At 41.8% G+C, this 18,320-nt stretch overlaps 1 protein-coding gene across 2 annotated transcripts in view; it reads right to left on the reverse strand.

The window, feature by feature from the left end:
- The window catches only part of ZMAT3 (zinc finger matrin-type 3), a 47,638-nt gene extending 30,001 nt beyond the window's left edge, over positions 1–17,637 (reverse strand). The window contains exons 1-2 of one of the 2 annotated variants that reach the window (XM_032174031.2): positions 17,369–17,637; positions 13,251–13,577 (exon numbers count right to left, since the gene is read on the reverse strand). In XM_032174031.2, the coding sequence (XP_032029922.1) occupies positions 13,251–13,520 (270 nt within the window). In that variant the 5' untranslated portion in view covers positions 13,521–13,577; positions 17,369–17,637. The remainder of the gene's footprint in view (positions 1–13,250; positions 13,578–17,368) is intronic. The other variant, XM_032174033.2, reaches the window with a different exon arrangement.
- Between the last annotated feature and the right edge of the window lie 683 nt (positions 17,638–18,320).

Below are 18,320 nucleotides of genomic sequence, written 5' to 3' on the forward strand. Positions count from 1 at the left end.
AATATGCCCGTCAATCAACGAGTGGATAAAGAAAATGTGGCATATATTAATATATACTATGGAATACTACTCAGCCATAGAAAGGAACGAAATAATGGCATTTGCAGCAACCTGGGCCGGGCGCGGTGGCTCACACCTGTAATCCCAGCACTTTGAAAGGCCGAGGCGGGTGGATCACATGAGGGCAGGAGTTCAAGATCAGCCTGGCCAACATGGTGAAACCCCGTCTCTACTAAAAATACAAAAATTAGCCAGGCACAGTGGCAGGCACCTGTAATCCCAGCTACTCAGGAGGCTAAGGCAGGAGAATTGCTTGAGCCCAGGAGGCGGAGGTTGCAGCGAGCAGAGATTGCACCACTGCACTCCAGCCTGGGTGACAGAGCGAGACTCTATCTCAAAAAAATAAAATAAATCAAAATAAATAAAATTAGAATACAGGTATAGATATAGAATATAGATATGGAATATCTATGAATTGAGAATAAGAAATCCAGAAGTCTTATTTATTTAAATCAGTGTTAATTTCCTGATTTTGACAATTGTACTGTAATTATGTAAAATGTTAATGTTTGGAATGTAACATTTAAATTTAAAAATTAAAAATATGACTGTCAAATTAAAAAATTCAATATGAGGCTACCCTCTTTGCGTCCCCTCCCTTTGTATGGGAGCTCTGTTTTCACTCTATTTCATTCTATTAAATCTTGCAACTGCACTCTTCTGGTCCGTGTTTGTTACCGCTGGAGCAGCTTTCGCTCGCCATCCAACACTTGGCTGCTTGCCTCCATCGCAGACCCGCCGCTGACTTCCATCCCTCCAGATCCGGCAGGGTGTCTGCTGTGCTCCTGATCCAGCGAGGCGCCCATTGCCGCTCCCGATAGGGCTAAAGGCTTGCCATTGTTCCTGCACGGCTAAGTGCCCGGGTTCATCCTAATCGAGCTGAACACTGGTCACTGGGTTCCATGGTTCTCTTCTGTGACCCACGGCTTCTAATAGAGCTATAACACTCACCACATGGCCCAAGATTCCATTCCTTGGATTCCATTCCTTGGAATCCGTGAGGCCAAGAACCCCAGGTCAGAGAACACAAGGCTTGCCACCATCTTGGAAGTGGCCTGCTGCCATCTTTGAAGTGGCCTGCCACCATCTTGGGAGCTCTGGGAGCAAGGACCCCCCAGTAACATTTTGGCAACCACGAAGGGACCTCCAAAGCGATGGGAAACATTCCCAAGGCAAAAACGCCCCTAAGATGTATTCTAGAGAATTGGGACCAATTTGACCCTCAGATGCTAAGAAAGAAATGACTTATAGTCTTCTGCAGTACCACCTGGCCACAATGTCCTCTTCAAGGGGGAGAAACCTGGCCTCCTGAGGGAAGTATAAATTATAACATCATCTTACAGCCAGACCTCTTCTGTAGAAAGGAGGGCAAATGGAGCGAAGTGCCATATGTGCAACCTTTCTTTTCATTAAGAGACAACTCACAATTATGTAAAAAGTGTGGTTTATGCCCTACGGGAAGCCCTCAGAGTCTACCTCCCTACCCCAGCGTCCCCCTGACTCCTTCCCCAACTAATAAGGACACCCCTTTAACCCAAACGGTCCAAAAGGAGATAGACAAAGGGGTAAACAATGAACCAAAGAGTGCCAATATTCCCCGAGTATGCCCCTCCAAGCAGTGGGAGGAGGAGAATTCAGCCCAGCCAGAGTGCCTGTACCTTTTTCTCTCTCAGACTTAAAGCAAATTAAAATAGACCTAGGTAAATTCTCAGATAACCTTGACAGCTATATTGATGTTTTACAAGGGTTAGGACAATCCTTTGATCTGACATGGAGAGATATAATGTTACTACTAAATCAGACACTAACCCCAAATGAGAGAAGTGCCGCTGTAACTGCAGCCTGAGAGTTTGGCGATCTTTGGTATCTCAGTCAGGTCAACAATAGGATGACAACAGAGGAAAGAACAATTCCCCACAGGCCACCAGACAGTTCCCAGTGTAGACCCTCACTGGGACACAGAATCAGAACACGGAGATTGGTGCCGCAGACATTTGCTAACCTGCGTGCTAGAAGGACTAAGGAAAACTAGGAAGAAGCCTATGAATTATTCAATGATGCCCACTATAACACAGGGAAAGAATGAAAATCCTACTGCCTTTCTGGAGAGACTAAGGTAGGCACTGAGGAAGCATACCTCCCTGTCACCTGACTCTATTGAAGGCCAACTAATCTTAAAGGATAAGTTTATCACTCAGTCAGCTGCAGACATTAGAAAAAAACTTCAAAAGTCCACCTTAGGCCTGGAGCAGAACTTAGAAACCCTATTGAACTTGGCAACCTTAGTTTTTTATAATAGAGATCAGGAGGCGCAGGTGAAATGGGACAAATGGGATAAAAAAGAGGCCACCGCTTTAGTCATGGCCCTCAGGCAAGGGGACTTTGGAGGCTCTGGAAAAGGGAAAAGCTGGGCAAATTGAATGCCTAATAGGTCTTGCTTCCAGTGCGGTCTACAAAGACACTTTAAAAATGATTGTCCACGTAGAAATAAGCCGCCCCCTTGTCCATGCCCATTATGTCAAGGGAATCATTGGAAGGCCCACTGCCCCAGGGGATGAAGGTTGGTCCTCTGAGTCAGAAGCCACTAACCAGATGATCCAGCAGCAGGACTGAGGGTGTCCGGGGCAAGCGCCAGCCCTGCCATCACCCTCACAGAGCCCTGGGTATGCTTGACCATTGAGGGCCTGGACACTGGTGCGGTTTTCTCAGTCTTACTCTCCTGTCCTGGAAAACTGTCCTCCAGATCTGTCACTATCCAAGGGGTCCTAGGACAGCAGTCACTAGATACTTCTCCCAGCCACTAAGTTGTGACTGGGGAACTTTACTCTTTTCACATGCTTTTCTAATTATGCCTGAAAGCCCCACTCTCTTGTTAGGGAGAGACATTCTAGCAAAAGCAGGGGCCATTATACACCTGAACATAGGAGAAGGAACACCCGTTTGCTATCCCCTGCTTGAGGAAGAAATTAATCCTGAAGTCTGGGCAACAAAAGGACAATATGGATGAGCAAAGAATACCCGTCCAGTTCAAGTTAAACTAAAGGATTCCGCCTCCTTTCCCTACCAAAAGCAGTACCCCCTTAGATCCAAGGCTCAACAAGGACTCCAAAAGATTGTTAAGGACCTAAAAGCCCGAGGCCTAGTAAAACCATGCGATAGCCCCTGCAATACTCCAATTTTAGGAGTACAGAAACCCAACAGGCAGTGGAGGTTAGTGCAAGATCTCAGGATTATCAATGAGGCCGCTGTCCCTCTACACCCAGCTGTATCTAACCCTTAGACTCTGCTTTCCCAAATACCAGAGGAAGCAGAGTGATTTACAGTCCTGGACCTTAAGGATGCCTTTTTCTGCATCCCTGTACATCCTGACTCTCAATTCTTGTTTGCCTTTGAAGATCCTTCAAATCTTACATCTCAATTCACTGGACTGTTTTACCCTAAGGGTTCAGGGATAGCCCCCATCTATTTGGCCAGACATTAGCCCAAGACTTGAGCCAATTCTCATAATACCTGGACATTCCTGTCCTTCGGTACATGGATGATTTACTTTTAGCCGCCCGTTCAGAAACCTTGTGCCATCAAGCCACCCAAGCGCTCTTAAATTTCCTCGCTACCTGTGGCTACAAGGTTTCCAAACCAAAGGCTCAGCTCTGCTCACAGCAGGTTGAATATTTAGGGCTAAAATTATCCAAAGGCACCAGGGCCCTCAGTGAGGAACGTATCCAGCCTATACTGGCTTATCCTCATCCCAAAACCCTAAAGCAACTAAGAAGGTTCCTTGGTATAACAGGTTTCTGCCAAATATGGATTCCTAGGTACAGTGAAATACCCAGACCATTCTATACACTAATTAAGGAAACTCAGAAAGCCAATACCCATTTAGTAAGATGGACACCTGAAGCAGAAGTAGCTTTCCAGGCCCTAAAGAAGGCCCTAACCCAAGCCCCAGTGTTAAGCTTGCCAACAGGATGAGATTTTTCTTTATATGTCACAGAAAAAAACAGGAATAGCTCTAGGAGTCCTTACACAGGTCCAAAAGATGGGCTTGCAACCTGTGGTACACCTGAGTAAAGAAACTGATGTAGTGGCAAAGGGTTGGCCTCACTGTTTACGGGTAGTGGTGGCAGTAGCAGTCTTACTATCTAAAGCAGTCAAAATAATACAGGGAAGAGATATTACTGTGTGGACATGATGTGAACGGCATACTCACTGCTAAAGGAGACTTGCTGTCAGACAACCATTTACTTAAATATCAGGCTCTATTACTTGAAGGGCCAGTGCTGTGACTGAGCACTTGTGCAACTCTTAACCCAGCCACATTTCTTCCAGACAATGAAGAAAAGATAGAACATAACTGTCAACAAGTAATTGCTCAAACCTACGCCGCTCGAGGGGACCTTTTAGAGGTTCCCTTGACTGATCCCGACCTCAACTTGTATACTGATGGAAGTTCCTTTGTAGAAAAAGGACTTCGAAAAGTGGGCTATGCAGCGGTCAGTGATAATGGAATACTTGAAAGTAATCCCCTCACTCCAGGAACTAGTGCTCAGCTGGCAGAACTAATAGCCCTCACTTGGGCACTAGAATTAGGAGAAGTAAAAAGGATAACTATATATACAGACTCTAAGTATGCTTACCTAGTCCTCCATGCCCATGCAGCAATATGGAGAGAAAGGGAATTCCTAACTTCCGAGGGAACACCTATCAAACATCAGGAAGCCATTAGGAGATTATTATTGGCTGTACAGAAACCTAAACAGGTGGCAGTCTTACACTGCCAGGGTCATCAGAAAGGAAAGGAAAGGGAAATAGAAGGGAAACGCCAAGCGGATATTGAAGCCAAAAGAGCCGCAAGGCAGGACCCTCCATTAGAAATGCTTATAGAAGGACCCCTATATGGGGTAATCCCCTCTGGGAAACCAAGCCCCAGTACTCAGAAGAAGAAATAGAATGGAGAACCTCACGAACACATAGTTTCCTCCCCTCAGGATGGCTAGCCACCGAAGATGGAAAAATACTTTTGCCTGCAGCTAACCAATGGAAATTACTTAAAACCCTTCACCAAACCTTTCACTTAGGCATTGATAGCACCCATCAGATGGCCAAAGTATTACTTAGTGTACCAGGCCTTTTCAAAACTATCAAGCAGATAGTCAGGGCCTGTGAAGTGTGCCAAAGAAATAATCCCCTGCACTGCAGGCCATACATTTCAATCCCTGTATCTTTAACCTCCTTGTTAAGTTTGTCTCTTCCAGAATCGAAGCTGTAAAACTACAAATCGTTCTTCAAATGGAGCCCCAGATGCAGTCCACGACTAAAATCTACCACGGACCCCTGGACCAGCCTGCTAGCCCATTCTCCAATGTTAATGACATCGTAGGCACCCCTCCGGGGGAAATCTCAACTGCACAACCCCTACTATGGCCCCAATTCAGCAGGAAGTAGTGAGAGCGGTCATCAGCCAACCTCCCCAACAGCACTTGGGTTTTCCTGTTGAGAGGGGGACTGAGAGACAGGACTAGCCAGATTTCCTAGGCCGACTAAGAATTCCTAAGCCTAGCTGGGAAGGTGACCACGTCCACCTTTAAACACAGGGCTTGCAACTTAGCTCACACCCGACCAATAAGAGAGCTCACTAAAATGCTAATTACGCAAAATAGGAGGTAAAGAAATAGCCAATCACCTATTGCCTCAGAGCACAGTGGGAGGGCCAATGATCGGGATATAAACCCAGGCATTTGAGCCAGCAACAGCTACCCTCTTTGGGTCCCCTCCCTTTGTATGGGAGCTCTGTTTTCACTCTATTTCACTCTATTAAATCTTGCAACTGCAAAAAAAAAAATTCGATATGAGATTAGAAGTCAAGAACATGTCTCAAATTAAAACAAAAAAAGAAAGGAATGATAAAAGATAGCAGAGACAAACAATATAAAGAATCAATCCATCAATTATACTTCAATAAAGCTAGAAAAATAAGAGAATCAATCCAGCAGAACCATGATAATGGCTAACAAGATTCCTAGAAGGAAAAACAAAAATTCTAGAGAATAGTAACTAAGAAGAATACTTTTTTCTTTGGGAGGCCAAGGCAGGTGGACTATCTGAGGTCAGGAGTTCGACACCAGCCTGGCCAACATGGTGAAACTCTGTCTCTACTGAAAATACAAAAAAATTAGCTGGGTGTGGTGGCAGGTGCCTGTAATCCCAGCTACTCGGGTGGCTGAGGCAGGAGAATCGCTTAAACACAGGAGGCAGAAGTTGCAGTGAGTTGAGACTGCACCACTGCCCTCTAACCTGGGCAACAGAGTGAGACTCAGCCTCAGAAAAAAAAGGAATATTTTTTAAATTCTCCAGAGCAAGAGAAACAGAAGTACACAAACTGAAAGGATCTACTAGTGCTGACCAGGACAAATGAAAAAGTATCCAGGAGAAAACTAGACATAACCATCATTGTCAGATCTCAGACTACAAGGATAAAAAGGAGAGCCTAAAAGCTTCCAGGGGAAAAAAAAGAAAGACACAGAATTAAAACAGGTCACCAACAAAAGAATAAGAATCAGAAGATTTCTCTTCAGTAACATTAGATAAAAACAGAAAATAGAGGGCAGCTGTTAACATTCCAAAGAAAAATAATTTCCAACCTGGAACTGAACTGTCAAATATGAAGGCACAATGCAAACATTTTTTAGAAACACAAGGGCTCAAAAAAAATTATTTCCCATTACTCCCTCATTTTATTTCAAGGAAAAAATGTGTTATATATTTATATTCATTCTTTCTTCCTTAATGTGACAATATACTCCAACAAAACAAGATTTAAAAAAGAAAACACATATATTTAGAAAATAGTGGTCCAACCTAAAGAGCGGTTAAGTCCAAAGTTGACAAAGCTGTGCAGCAAACCCAGCAGACACCAGCTGAAAATGGAGCAAGGAGATAGAGGGATCTAGGATAAAAGGAAAATTCCATACAATAAATAGTGGGATTGAGATTTAGGGATGGCAGGGAGAATGATGATATGAAAAATATAATGCAAGAAAAAGGGGAGAAGAAAAGCAACTAAAAACTCTGGGAAATACAAAACCTACACAATGAAGTAGTGATTCAAATGTGGAACAACTAATCCAAATTAGAACAACTAGTCAAAATCAGAATCAGAAAACAGTAGGTTTCATGAAGATAATTGAAATGGGTTGTAAGCAATATAAAGAAAGACTGAGATGCTAATACCTCTTTTGAAAGGCTTAAGATTCTTCTCTCTAGTTTTTTTTTTTTAAGTACCAGAAACTCAAAGAAAAACAAAAAGTTATTTCAAAGTTATAATCCACATATGAAGCAAGCTAAAATAGACACAATTTTGAGCAACTGGTGGCATTCAGGAAAGGGTTACCTACCTGAACATCTGTTGTGAGTAGCATGGGATCATGACACTGGAAATATAGGAAACAGCTCTGCAGTGAACAATATTTCTCTATTCATAATAATAAAAATTCCCTATTCATAATAATGCAAAAACTGAATGCTAATTTTCAACAATTGGCATCAGCCTGCAAATAGAGCGTGGAAAACTTAATTTGATGACAGAATGGATAAAAATGTCATCAATCTTGACAGTGTCAAAGTAAAACTATAGCCAGCTCAAGTTGGGAGTCAGAAAGAAGAGAATAGAGAGGAAAAAAACGTGGAGAATAGGTAATTACTACTTTTCATTATAAACCCTTTGGTTCCTCGGGCATTATTTTAAATAAAAATATTTTAAAAATTTTTTAGGAGAAAGTTGTTACCATTGGCTAATGCTACAAAGGGGTCAAGTGAGAAGGAGTTAGAGTTGGCCTGTAAGATCATGGTGACACTGGAAAGGACCATTGCAGTGGCCTATGGGAATGGAAATCAGAGTACAGTGGGCTGAGGAATGAATGGGAAATGAAGACCTGAAGGGAACAATTCTACCTGCAGAATGCTAAGGACAGGAGAAGAGAGGAGAAAGGTTGCTAACAGAAGGGATTAAAAGTAAACAGAAGGTTGCTGCTGCTATTTTTATTTATATAGAAGAGACTTGAGCATAGTTTTTGATTGATGTGAAAAGGTGATGAAATCCAGAAAACAGGATGAGGAATCAAACTTGGACAAAAGAAAGGGTATCTATTCATTTTGAAATAAGAAGAAATGAGTTAGGGGTAGACTAGAGGAGGAGGCAAAAAACTGGCAGGATCACAGAGAGCTTCTGTCCTCTAAAGTGATCAAAGCAAGAGCTAGAAAAGCCTAGAGAGCTGGTGATTTCAGAGAGCAGAACAAGAAAACCAACAAGGATCGATTATTGGGTAAATGGACTAAGCTGACAGATGAGTAGTACGGTTGAAAGCATATTTACATTTGAAAATCATTTTATTTTGCCTCATTTGTTGGTTGAATTATTCTTCATGAGAATCTTTTAAGGTAACCTGGTATCTGGATCTAAAAGACTATCTCGGGAGAACGATCAAGGAAAACAAAGTTTTGCTTATTTACACAAGGTCCTACAGCAAGTTACTATCAAGGTAGTAACAACAGTAAGACCATCTCATTCTGCTCATTTGAGACCCAAACACTTCTAAATAATAGCAACCTATTTCAATCAACCAGCATTTATTAAGATAACATACGCAAGTCTCACAATCCTGCAGAGGAAGTACAATGACCCCTACTTTACAGATATTGAATAAAGAGAGATTCAGTGTCTTGCCTAAAGTAACTGAGCCAAGATTCTAGCCCAAAGCTGTTAGATTCCAAAGCATATACACCATGTGTAAAGCACATGCATTAAAACCAAATCTGAAGTGTGTTTTGGCCATTCTCAGTCCACCCCAAGTCTGTTTGGAAAAAAATCAGATAGGAGAATTTTGAATACATGAAAATTAGCTGAGATTTAATTCACTGATCCAAACCTGGGTGATCAATATTAAAATGTAAGTGCCAAAATCAGTGCTTTAAATTTTGGGGAAAATCTAATAGCATTCTCTTCATTATGAATTATGAATTAAGACCACTACACTCAGCATCCTATTCTAAAACTACTCTTTCACCTGTGTTCTCTTTCTCTAATCAATCTAATTAACATGGTAGGTTGTTATTTGGCTACTAAATACTACAAATAGAAAACCATGTTTATGACAAATTTTATAAATGTACTTTGAGTAAGTAGATCTTGTCAAATATATACATGCAAATTAGCAAATAAACTGGTGACTTTAAACTGTGGATGCCTTAGCAAAATTCACCCATGGTTTTTGCTTTTTTTTATTTCTGTTAATAACCTTCCCTGCTAAAGCAATTCTTCCTCTGGGCATTTATGCTGATGAAACAGTGGTATGTTACCCCATGCCAGTCTTGCCCTAAGTAACCTGAAGCCTGCAGATAGACTTTAATAAAATGAAAATATGTTTCTCCTCCAAAGATTGGATTTTAAATTAAGTTATACCCAAAGCCCTAATTTTAAGAATATAAAATTCGATGGCTTCATTAAAAATAAAACAACAGCTGATGATGTTTTGAAGCCAACTGACCAGTTTTAAAAAGTCCTTGGAATAAAACTAAATCTGTGATGACTACAGATACACATGGGTCACTGCTAAGGTAGCCCCAGCTTGGGAACACTGGGATGTCAGGAAAAAACGCTAGTGAGCTTAAAGGGAAGTATTTATTGGGCAGTTTCCACTGCGTGTCCTGGATTACTGGAACATGATACAGTCCGGCTCTAGTGTAACCACCATTGTTTACAATACCCGAGGCAATTTGAAACTCCACGATTTCAACAATGGCATCAACTGACTAAAAAGTTTTGAGTAATGTAATCACAGTGATTTATCACTTCACACAAATGTGTTTCTAGCTCATAAACAGGCTACCCATGACCCATTTTATCTCACACATAACTGAAATAATGAAGGTACAGCTTGGTAATGCTCTGTATTAAAAATTAGAAAGTAAGTTTTTAGTCTTGACATAAAATTTTACATCCATCATCTCATTTAGACTCATGTAGACTTTATTAGTCTACAATCATTGGCATTCTACTTATTCCTGCGCTTGGTAAACCTTACTCATTGGTCTTATGCTTCTCTCTTTTGTGTGTTTTTTGTTGTTGTTGTCTTTGTTTGCTGGAATGCAGTGGCATGATCATAGCTTACTGCTGCCTCAATCTCCCAGGCTCAAGTGAGCCTCCTGTCTCAGCCTCATGAGTAGCTGGGACTACAAGTGTCTGCCACTATGCCCAGCTAATTTCCTTGTATTTTTGTAGAGACAGAGTCTTGTTATGCTGTCCAGGCTGGCCTTGAACTCCTGAATGCAAGCAATCTTCCCGCCTCAGCCTCCCAAAGTGCTGGGATTATAGGTGTGAGGCACCACACCTGGCCTGGTCTTAGCCCTGTCTTCAGTAATCTTTCTTTTATTACTGCTTATTCATGTACACCCTCTGATGCATCTTTTTGGCTAACATTTCTATGCTTTCCTTCTTTGGTAGCTCACCCACTTCTAGAGTTATGTTCACACTCTGTTTATTATTCTGATCTACATTTTGCACTATACACTCTCATCCTGACCATTTCTATCTTATTGAAATCCAGATTACACTTGTAAGATTACCTTTCTTCTATGTTACCCTAAAGTAATTGCTCTGTATTTTTACACATGAACTGCTTTGCCTTAGTTCTCTGTTAAAACCTTCTCTCTTTAAGAGTTACCAATAACATCAGTCTCATTCGAATCTTTGCTTCTAAAGTCTTAGCAATATACTTTATTATACCCAAACTTTTCATTTTCTGTAAGCTTCTACTTTCTGATTACTTGTTTGCCTCTTTTCTTTCCCATGTTTTTACCCTGTTTTACTTTTCTTTCCCATGTTTTCTCGTTTCTTTCCCATGTTTTACCCTGGTTTTTAGCTGCTTAAATTGTCCCATTACATCCTGTTCTCCTTCAACCTTTCCACTTAAAAATTCTGATTTTTGAGAAATTTACCTAAATTGTATTTCCCTTTTCTTATATTTTCTAATTTATTTATTCACTGTATCATTGAGGAAACTGAAATTAAGTATAATTACTGATCTTGTCAACCAAAAAGTTTAGAACAAACACGCAAAAATGTAAAATAAAAGAAAAAAACAAATGTTGATTCTGCTTATCTAGTTTTAGCCTTATAATCCAAAGACCTTGCATCAAACTGAATCTTCTCTAAGTATCATCAGTAGCACCTTTCAAAGTCCATGAAGTCAAAAAGTTTTATTAGGAGAAAAAAAGAAATAAGGTATATGTATAATCCACACACATGTTAAAATTACACACTGCCCAAGAGTTTTCCCTCATAAAAGTAAACAACTCTTCCTTAAAAGGGAATTACAGGCTGGGTGTGGTAGGTCACTCACACCTGTAATCCCAGCACTTTGGGAGGCTGAATCTAGCCAACATGGCGAACCTCCATCTCTACCAAAAATACAAAAATTAGCTGGGTGTGCTGGTGTGTGCCTGTAGTCCCAGCTACTCGAGAGGCTGAGGCATGAGAATCGCTTGAACCCAGAGACAGGGGCTGCAGTGAGCCAAGATCGCGCCACTGCACTCCAGCCTGGGCAACAGAGCGAGACTCTGTCTCAAAGAAAAAAATAAAGATAATTATATATGTATATAGCATACAAGTGGGTTTGCCCCCAAGTTAATGATTTGTTAGGGGCTTCATATGGTTAATAATTAAACCTTTAGAACCCTGGCTTCTTTTTTCAAAGTGAGTCTTAGGCTATAAAACTGAACATTCCATAGGAATAAATGAAGAAAGCTAATACAGTCTTGGAGTTGAGATTAATCATCCTAACAGACTCTGCTTGAATGGTAAAGACAGGCAAAGGAAGACCCTGTATCAAACAACTGTACAGGACAGCCAGGTGATGACAGTAGATACTGGGGAAAGAGGGAAAATGTAAAAATAAAACCAGAAGAGGCCTTTAGGAACCAATGATGACATATGTCAAGAGCTGCTAGATATAATTAACTCAACTCTGCACCTGAGGGCAAAACAAAACCACATAATGGGAACTTAAAGAAGGCAACATATTATGTCTTCCCCTAAAAACCAGAGAAAACAATTGACCATCAAAATACTTCTGACATACAATCAAAAAGCAACACGATAATCAGTCTTTGGGATCAAAACAAAACAGAAAAGACTTAACACCCACAGTAAACAAAAACCTTCAGTTGGAGAAAGTTATAGTGCACAACAGAAGAAATACCTGTCTTCTACCACACTCTCTTATTACTAGAGATTTTCATGCAGATAATAAATAATCAAATCAATGATGACCCAGGAAGACATCATTCAGTGGGTTTTGTCCTTGATTATTTCCCAGGTCTCTTTTCTCCAAAAAAGGAAATTATTTAACTTTATATATACAAATGTCTAGAATAAAAAGAAATATTGTACCCTCTCTTGCTAACCAAAGTTTAATTTTCCATTTGTTCTTAGGTAATATTATCCTCTAAAATGGTCCTTTCCACTAGCTATTCAACATGGAGGGGAAAGCTTTAAATCTTAAAACCCAGTATTAGTTTACACTAATGGGCTAAAATAAATCAGAGTATGTTTATTATGAATGAAGGATAGGGCTCAATATTGCAATGTCATTTGATTCTCACCACAAAAAGATACCTGTGTTTTCCTTACCAGTGATAGGATATATAAGAGTTAGAAGTCAAAAATAGAAAGCATAAGAGTCATGCACAGAGGTCACCTCGAAATGATGCAAATTATATTAGCTTTTAAACAATTTTACACTGAATTGAGTTCGGTACATCATGGGTTTTTTTGTTTGTCTGAGACAAAGTCTCGATCTGTCACCCAGGCTGGTAAATCGTGGTTTAAATACTTGTTCTTCTTAAGACTACAGGTTCAAATGCCAGCATAGATAATTTACATTTGCCTACAAAGACTGGTAAGCTATCGCATGCCACACAGCTTAGTGTAACAGGTTGAGATCCATTCTACAAAAAGTGATACTTATTTTTAAAGTAAAAATATAAGGCTTTTAATCAAACAAATTCATACTTAGTTGTTCTCTAAGCCATCTTGATATTCCAGGCACAGTCATATCTGGAGAGACAACTGCTAAATAGCCAGAGCCCTGAAATGTTCACCCCACTAAATGCCTGGTTTTCTTTTCTCCCTTTACCTGATAATGAGCCTGGGCTTGCTGTGCAGAGTTCAAGGTGACATTGCAGAGTTTGCAGTACAGGGGCTTACATAGCTCCTCCAGGGCACAGTCTTGCTCCCCTCCCTTCGATAACTCTTCTTCCCTTGCAAGAGGCAAGGAAGCCTCTTGCCCAAAAGGCTTCTGTGGTGGAAGCTGCAAGGTTCCTGTAGACCTGGTGGCCACTGACATAGGAGGCGAGGGTGAGGGCTGCTTAGGTGGAGGAAGCACGGCGTGTTGCAAGAGGATCATTGGGTAGGAAAGCCTTGGGCATAATCCAGTGGGTGATGAGAAGCAAGGTCTTCAAATCTGAATCAACAGCAAAAAAACAGAAACAAAAAACTCACTTGAAAATGAGACTTCAGCAAGATAACATGTAAATGACAACATAATCTGACCCTTTCTTCTACTTCTCCAAACCCATCTTTGGGACTTCTTTCCTTTGGCCTCATTTAGCAGACTTCCCTTGCCTGTTAATTCATGTTAACACAGTGCTCTTCCACTGAGAATAGCTTTATAGATTTGGCTTCATTTTGCTTGGCACAGTTCCAACTGCTATCCCTCTGGCCCATGAACATTAATAGCATTGCATCCATGGCTAAATCTAAAAGTCACATGGCTGAAATGGACATCAAAGGTCACCTAGTCCAGACCCCTTCCCTCAGGCACACTTACACTTAAACACTCTTAATGATAATCACGCACAGACAAAAACACCATGAGCTGTCCAGGTGTGGTGGCTTACGCCTGTAATCCCAGCATTTTGGGAGGCCAAGGTGGGTGGATCACCTGAGGTCAGGAGTTTGAGACCAGCCAGTTTAAGGCAACATAGTGAAACCCTGTCTTTACTAAAAATACAAAAATTAGCCAGGTGTGGTGGCGAGCGCCTGTAATCCCAGCTACTCAGGAGGCTGAGGCAGGAGAATCGCTTGAACCGGGGAGGCAGAGGTGGTAGTGAGCTGAGATGGCGCCATTGCACTCCAGCCTGGGTGACAGAGCAAGACTGTGACTCAAAAAAAAAAAAAGACCACCAGCTAAAAATCTTAGCAAACATATCTTCCAACCAACCAATATCAAAAAGAGTGAATAAAAGAATATCACCTTGCAGAATCCTTAAAGCACTTACAGAAATAGCTAAAATTTCAAGGAACTCTAGGAATAGCCTAAAGTATGACAGAAATAAATAAAATATGTTCCTTCTAATCAACTAGCAATATTTAAGTAGTTGAGCAAATTTATAGCAGAGGTGGCAAACAGCCTGTGGGCCGCATACAGCCACAGATGTGCTGTTTGGAATATACAGTTTCGTTTTCATTTTTTTAAGTCGAATTAGTTGTTAGCATTTAAAATTCAAGAGATTCGTGGCTTCTCTCGAAAAAGGATGATCTGGCATCACTTGGCCCACATTCCTATATGGGACGCAATTAGCTAGTTAGTGCTCAGAGGCACTGTGCCCTCTAGCCAGGCCTGCCTTCTCTGGGACACCTCAGTCCCCACTCAGCTGCTGCCTGTACTTGTTACTTGCCTGTTCTCTGTGAGCTCTTGAGTTTACGGCCCTGCCTCATACAGCCTTAGATTATATTCATCAGTCCCTGTAAAATGCAAATTTTTCCTCCTTCTCTAGGTAAATTACCTACACAAAATAAGGTATCAAGGAAATGTCCAATGGAGTAATGGATCACACCACCATAAGCCACAGTATAATTCCAGTTCCTCAGTCTTGAGGCTATTTCCCTCCTCCTTCTTAACAAATAACTGATAGTCTCTATTATAATTCCCTCAGAAAAGACCCAAAATGTTCCTCTCCCTCTTCAATCTTTATCCATAATGTCTCCTGCCTCCCCCCCCAGATGGCGTCGTCTAACCCTGAGTGTCTCAAAATGAACCACAGTACACCCTTTGAGTTCCCAAGATTCTAATTAACCCAAATTAGAATGCTTATTTCAAAATCCACAATTCCCTCCACTCTCTCAATACAGTATTATTAAAACCTCTTCTCTTGGTCAATAGAACATGGCTATTTTAAGCTGCTGAAATTTTCCATCTGCAATGGAAATGTGTACATTAAGGCAATAATAGAATTACTAAAATGAATCAAGTAAATTTTGAAAAGTTAAAGTCTATTTTACCACATTTGATAACTACACAGCACCTGAAAATCAAGTAACAACTTTCATACGAAATTTGGGGTGGCGAGGCAACAAAGGAAATCAGCGTGATGGGAAAATAATGTAGTTAAGGGCAAAGTGCATAAGTATTAGTCACAGAATTTAACAATACTTCTCATTAATCACAAAATTCAGAAAAATGATAGTATTATTTAATTTTTAAGCAGAAGTGTACTGCCCATATCTCTGGGAACATAAAGAAAAGCAATATAGAGTTTTAACATTTAAAAAGTCAGGTTCTCTGTAATGGTATTATTTCTCTTAATTGAATCAAGCAAAGATAATCCAGAAAGCAAAGACAGATATGGTCATTTTAGAAAACGGAACTAAGTAGACAAAGAACAGCTTTTTAAAAAGTTTAACTACCTAATAATAATACTTCATAATGTTAAAAAGCTACTGATGTCAAATTGCCACAAACATTCTGCTAGTTCATTAGTGAAAAGGTGGGGGGGGGGGGGGTTGTCAAAACCTCTGGATAAAGGAAATCAGCAATATAAACAGAAAATAAAATGCTACCAATTGCCTAGGCATGTCTGGACTTGTTTTATGAAAGCTCACTTTCACTTGAGGAAATTCTAGCATGTGTCTCCCCCAGTGTTATCTACAGGTTTTCCTCAAAATAAAGATCCTTCTCAAAGCACAGAGGTACAAAAGGCCTCCTACCAGAGGTGATAAAGTTACCTGATTTAAAGAAAAAATTCTTGCCAAACACAGATTTACCCATTATCGCATTTGATCTTTACAATTTTTAAAAAGTAGCTTGATATCCCAAATTTATTTCTTGTTACATTTAACAACACAATGTCGACTCCTCAAAAAAATCTATATATGACAATTGCATCAAATATTAGTATATTTGCAAACAAAAATTAGCATAAAATATAAATCTTAAAATGAATAAAACCAAGTCTTCAGTGAATGCATGAATGATGGAATACAGAGACCCAAAATATGCAACTCAGATCTGTTCAACTGTTGCAGTGGTTTAAAAGGGACTAATTTGAAGACTGGCATAAATATTCTTCAAATCTTAAAAACCAGTCACTTTGATGCTTGCAATGGCATAAATGAAGGATTTATGCTGGTTAATGTCCTGGTTTGGAAAGGAGCTAAGACGACATTAAAGAAAATCAAAGCTTCACAAGGTACCCTGTTTAAAGAAAATTAATTATCATAGCATACTTAGTTTTAATGACTGGACTGGGGCCTACTCTTCACATACTGTGTTAAAGACAATCTCTTGTCTCATTTGGAGAAATCTACAGAGGAAAGAGAATAGAATAAAGGAACAGGTTAGCAGCACCTCAGCAAACTAGGTAAGTCTGTAGTTGGGAATTCTGGAAATGAGGGAAAGGCAGCAAGCATTACTCAAAGGTCATCAGAACGCAGCAAGAAGGAATGAGAGGGAGAAAAGTAAAAAAAATAATAATAATAATCACTTGAGGCAAGGTATATCCTATAAAGAAGGCTCAAAAGAACGCAGAAAACTGGGGAAGAGGCCTTGGTGAATTGGCGAATGTTTTTCAGTGTCCGCTGTGACGGTTCCTAATCCTAGAGAACTGTTTACAGATTTGAATCAAAGCTACAGACAGTTCAGCGTCGCCCACATCCACCTTACATTCCTAAGATGTGCATGCATACACACGAACCCACACACGCACCTCAACCCGGTAAGGATGCCATCACGAAGGATGGAATCCCCCGACTCCCACGGGGCGGGGGCAATTGAGAGGGCCAAGGCAGCTGCACGCACAGATGATCCACCTGGTCCACGTGAAATGCCTGAAACGAGCAAACTGATAAATAGAAGCAGCGCAAGCCCTATCACGTGGAGGGCAGTTGGAAAGAGCATCGGAAAGGAACCGCTAGTCCCCGGCGCTCCGGGGGCTCGTCCTGAAAGCCCCGCGGCTCCCAATCGCCCGCACTTACCGGAACACCCGGGACGCGCCGGCAGTCTCGGCGCCGCGTCCGCCCGGGACGCCCGCGACGCCAGCCCTGCGCGCCCGGCTAGTCCCAGCTCGACCCAGCCTCTTCTCGGAGCAACTTTCTTCGCTGGCCGCCGCCGAGCCCCCTCCGCAGCCGAAGGCTGACTGTCAAAAGTCAGTCCAACCCGACCCACAAGGAAACAGCTGCAGGAAGTGACTGCGGAACCGGGAGGCGGTGGAGGAGGAGACTGAGGGCGCCGGCTCGGCGTCGCCACTGCGCATGTGCCTGGCGGAGCAGGCCCGGCAGCGGTGGCAGTGGCAGCAGTGGCGGCTCCCGCATCCCCGGCGGGCGGCGCGTGGGTCAGGTGCCGTGGCCGCGAGCGCAGAGGCGCGGGGTTAGGCCGGCTTGGGGAACAAAGGCACGAGTGAGAGGTGGAAGGCTCCCACCGCCAATCTCAGCAGACAGCCCCGAAGAGCTGTTCAGCAGATGAGCTGGAAAGTTAATCCTTAGTAGAAGCCTGGGCAGAGCTTTTGCAACTTTCATCTCCAGTCATTGGGATCCAAACATTGTTCATTCTATTCCTCCCTTAGCCTGCTGGTTGGCGGTTAAGGCGGCTGAGTGGATCCTTTAAACTGCTGCGACAGAACCTTTAAACTGCTGCTCTCCCCACTTCCGCCCCAGGATGGAGGAAGAAGAGCGTGGCTGCCTGCCCAGTAGTAGCCTCCCTCACACAAAACGCCCCCACCCACCCACACACACACTTCCCCTCCCCTACACGAAAGTGAGCAGGAGATAGAGGAGACTTTCTCCTGACCCCCAGAGGCTCACCTGCAAGACAGGAAGGACCAGGAAAAGAGTGGCCAACGCTAGGATGTCACATCCTTCATAACCAACCTGGACATCCTCAGGGTTAACATTGAGTGATGAGCTGAGGAAATTCCGGCTCTAGACTTTT

This window comes from Hylobates moloch, unplaced genomic scaffold (assembly GCF_009828535.3).
Source record: "Hylobates moloch isolate HMO894 unplaced genomic scaffold, HMol_V3 SCAFFOLD_13, whole genome shotgun sequence".
Classification (NCBI taxonomy): domain Eukaryota; kingdom Metazoa; phylum Chordata; class Mammalia; order Primates; family Hylobatidae; genus Hylobates; species Hylobates moloch.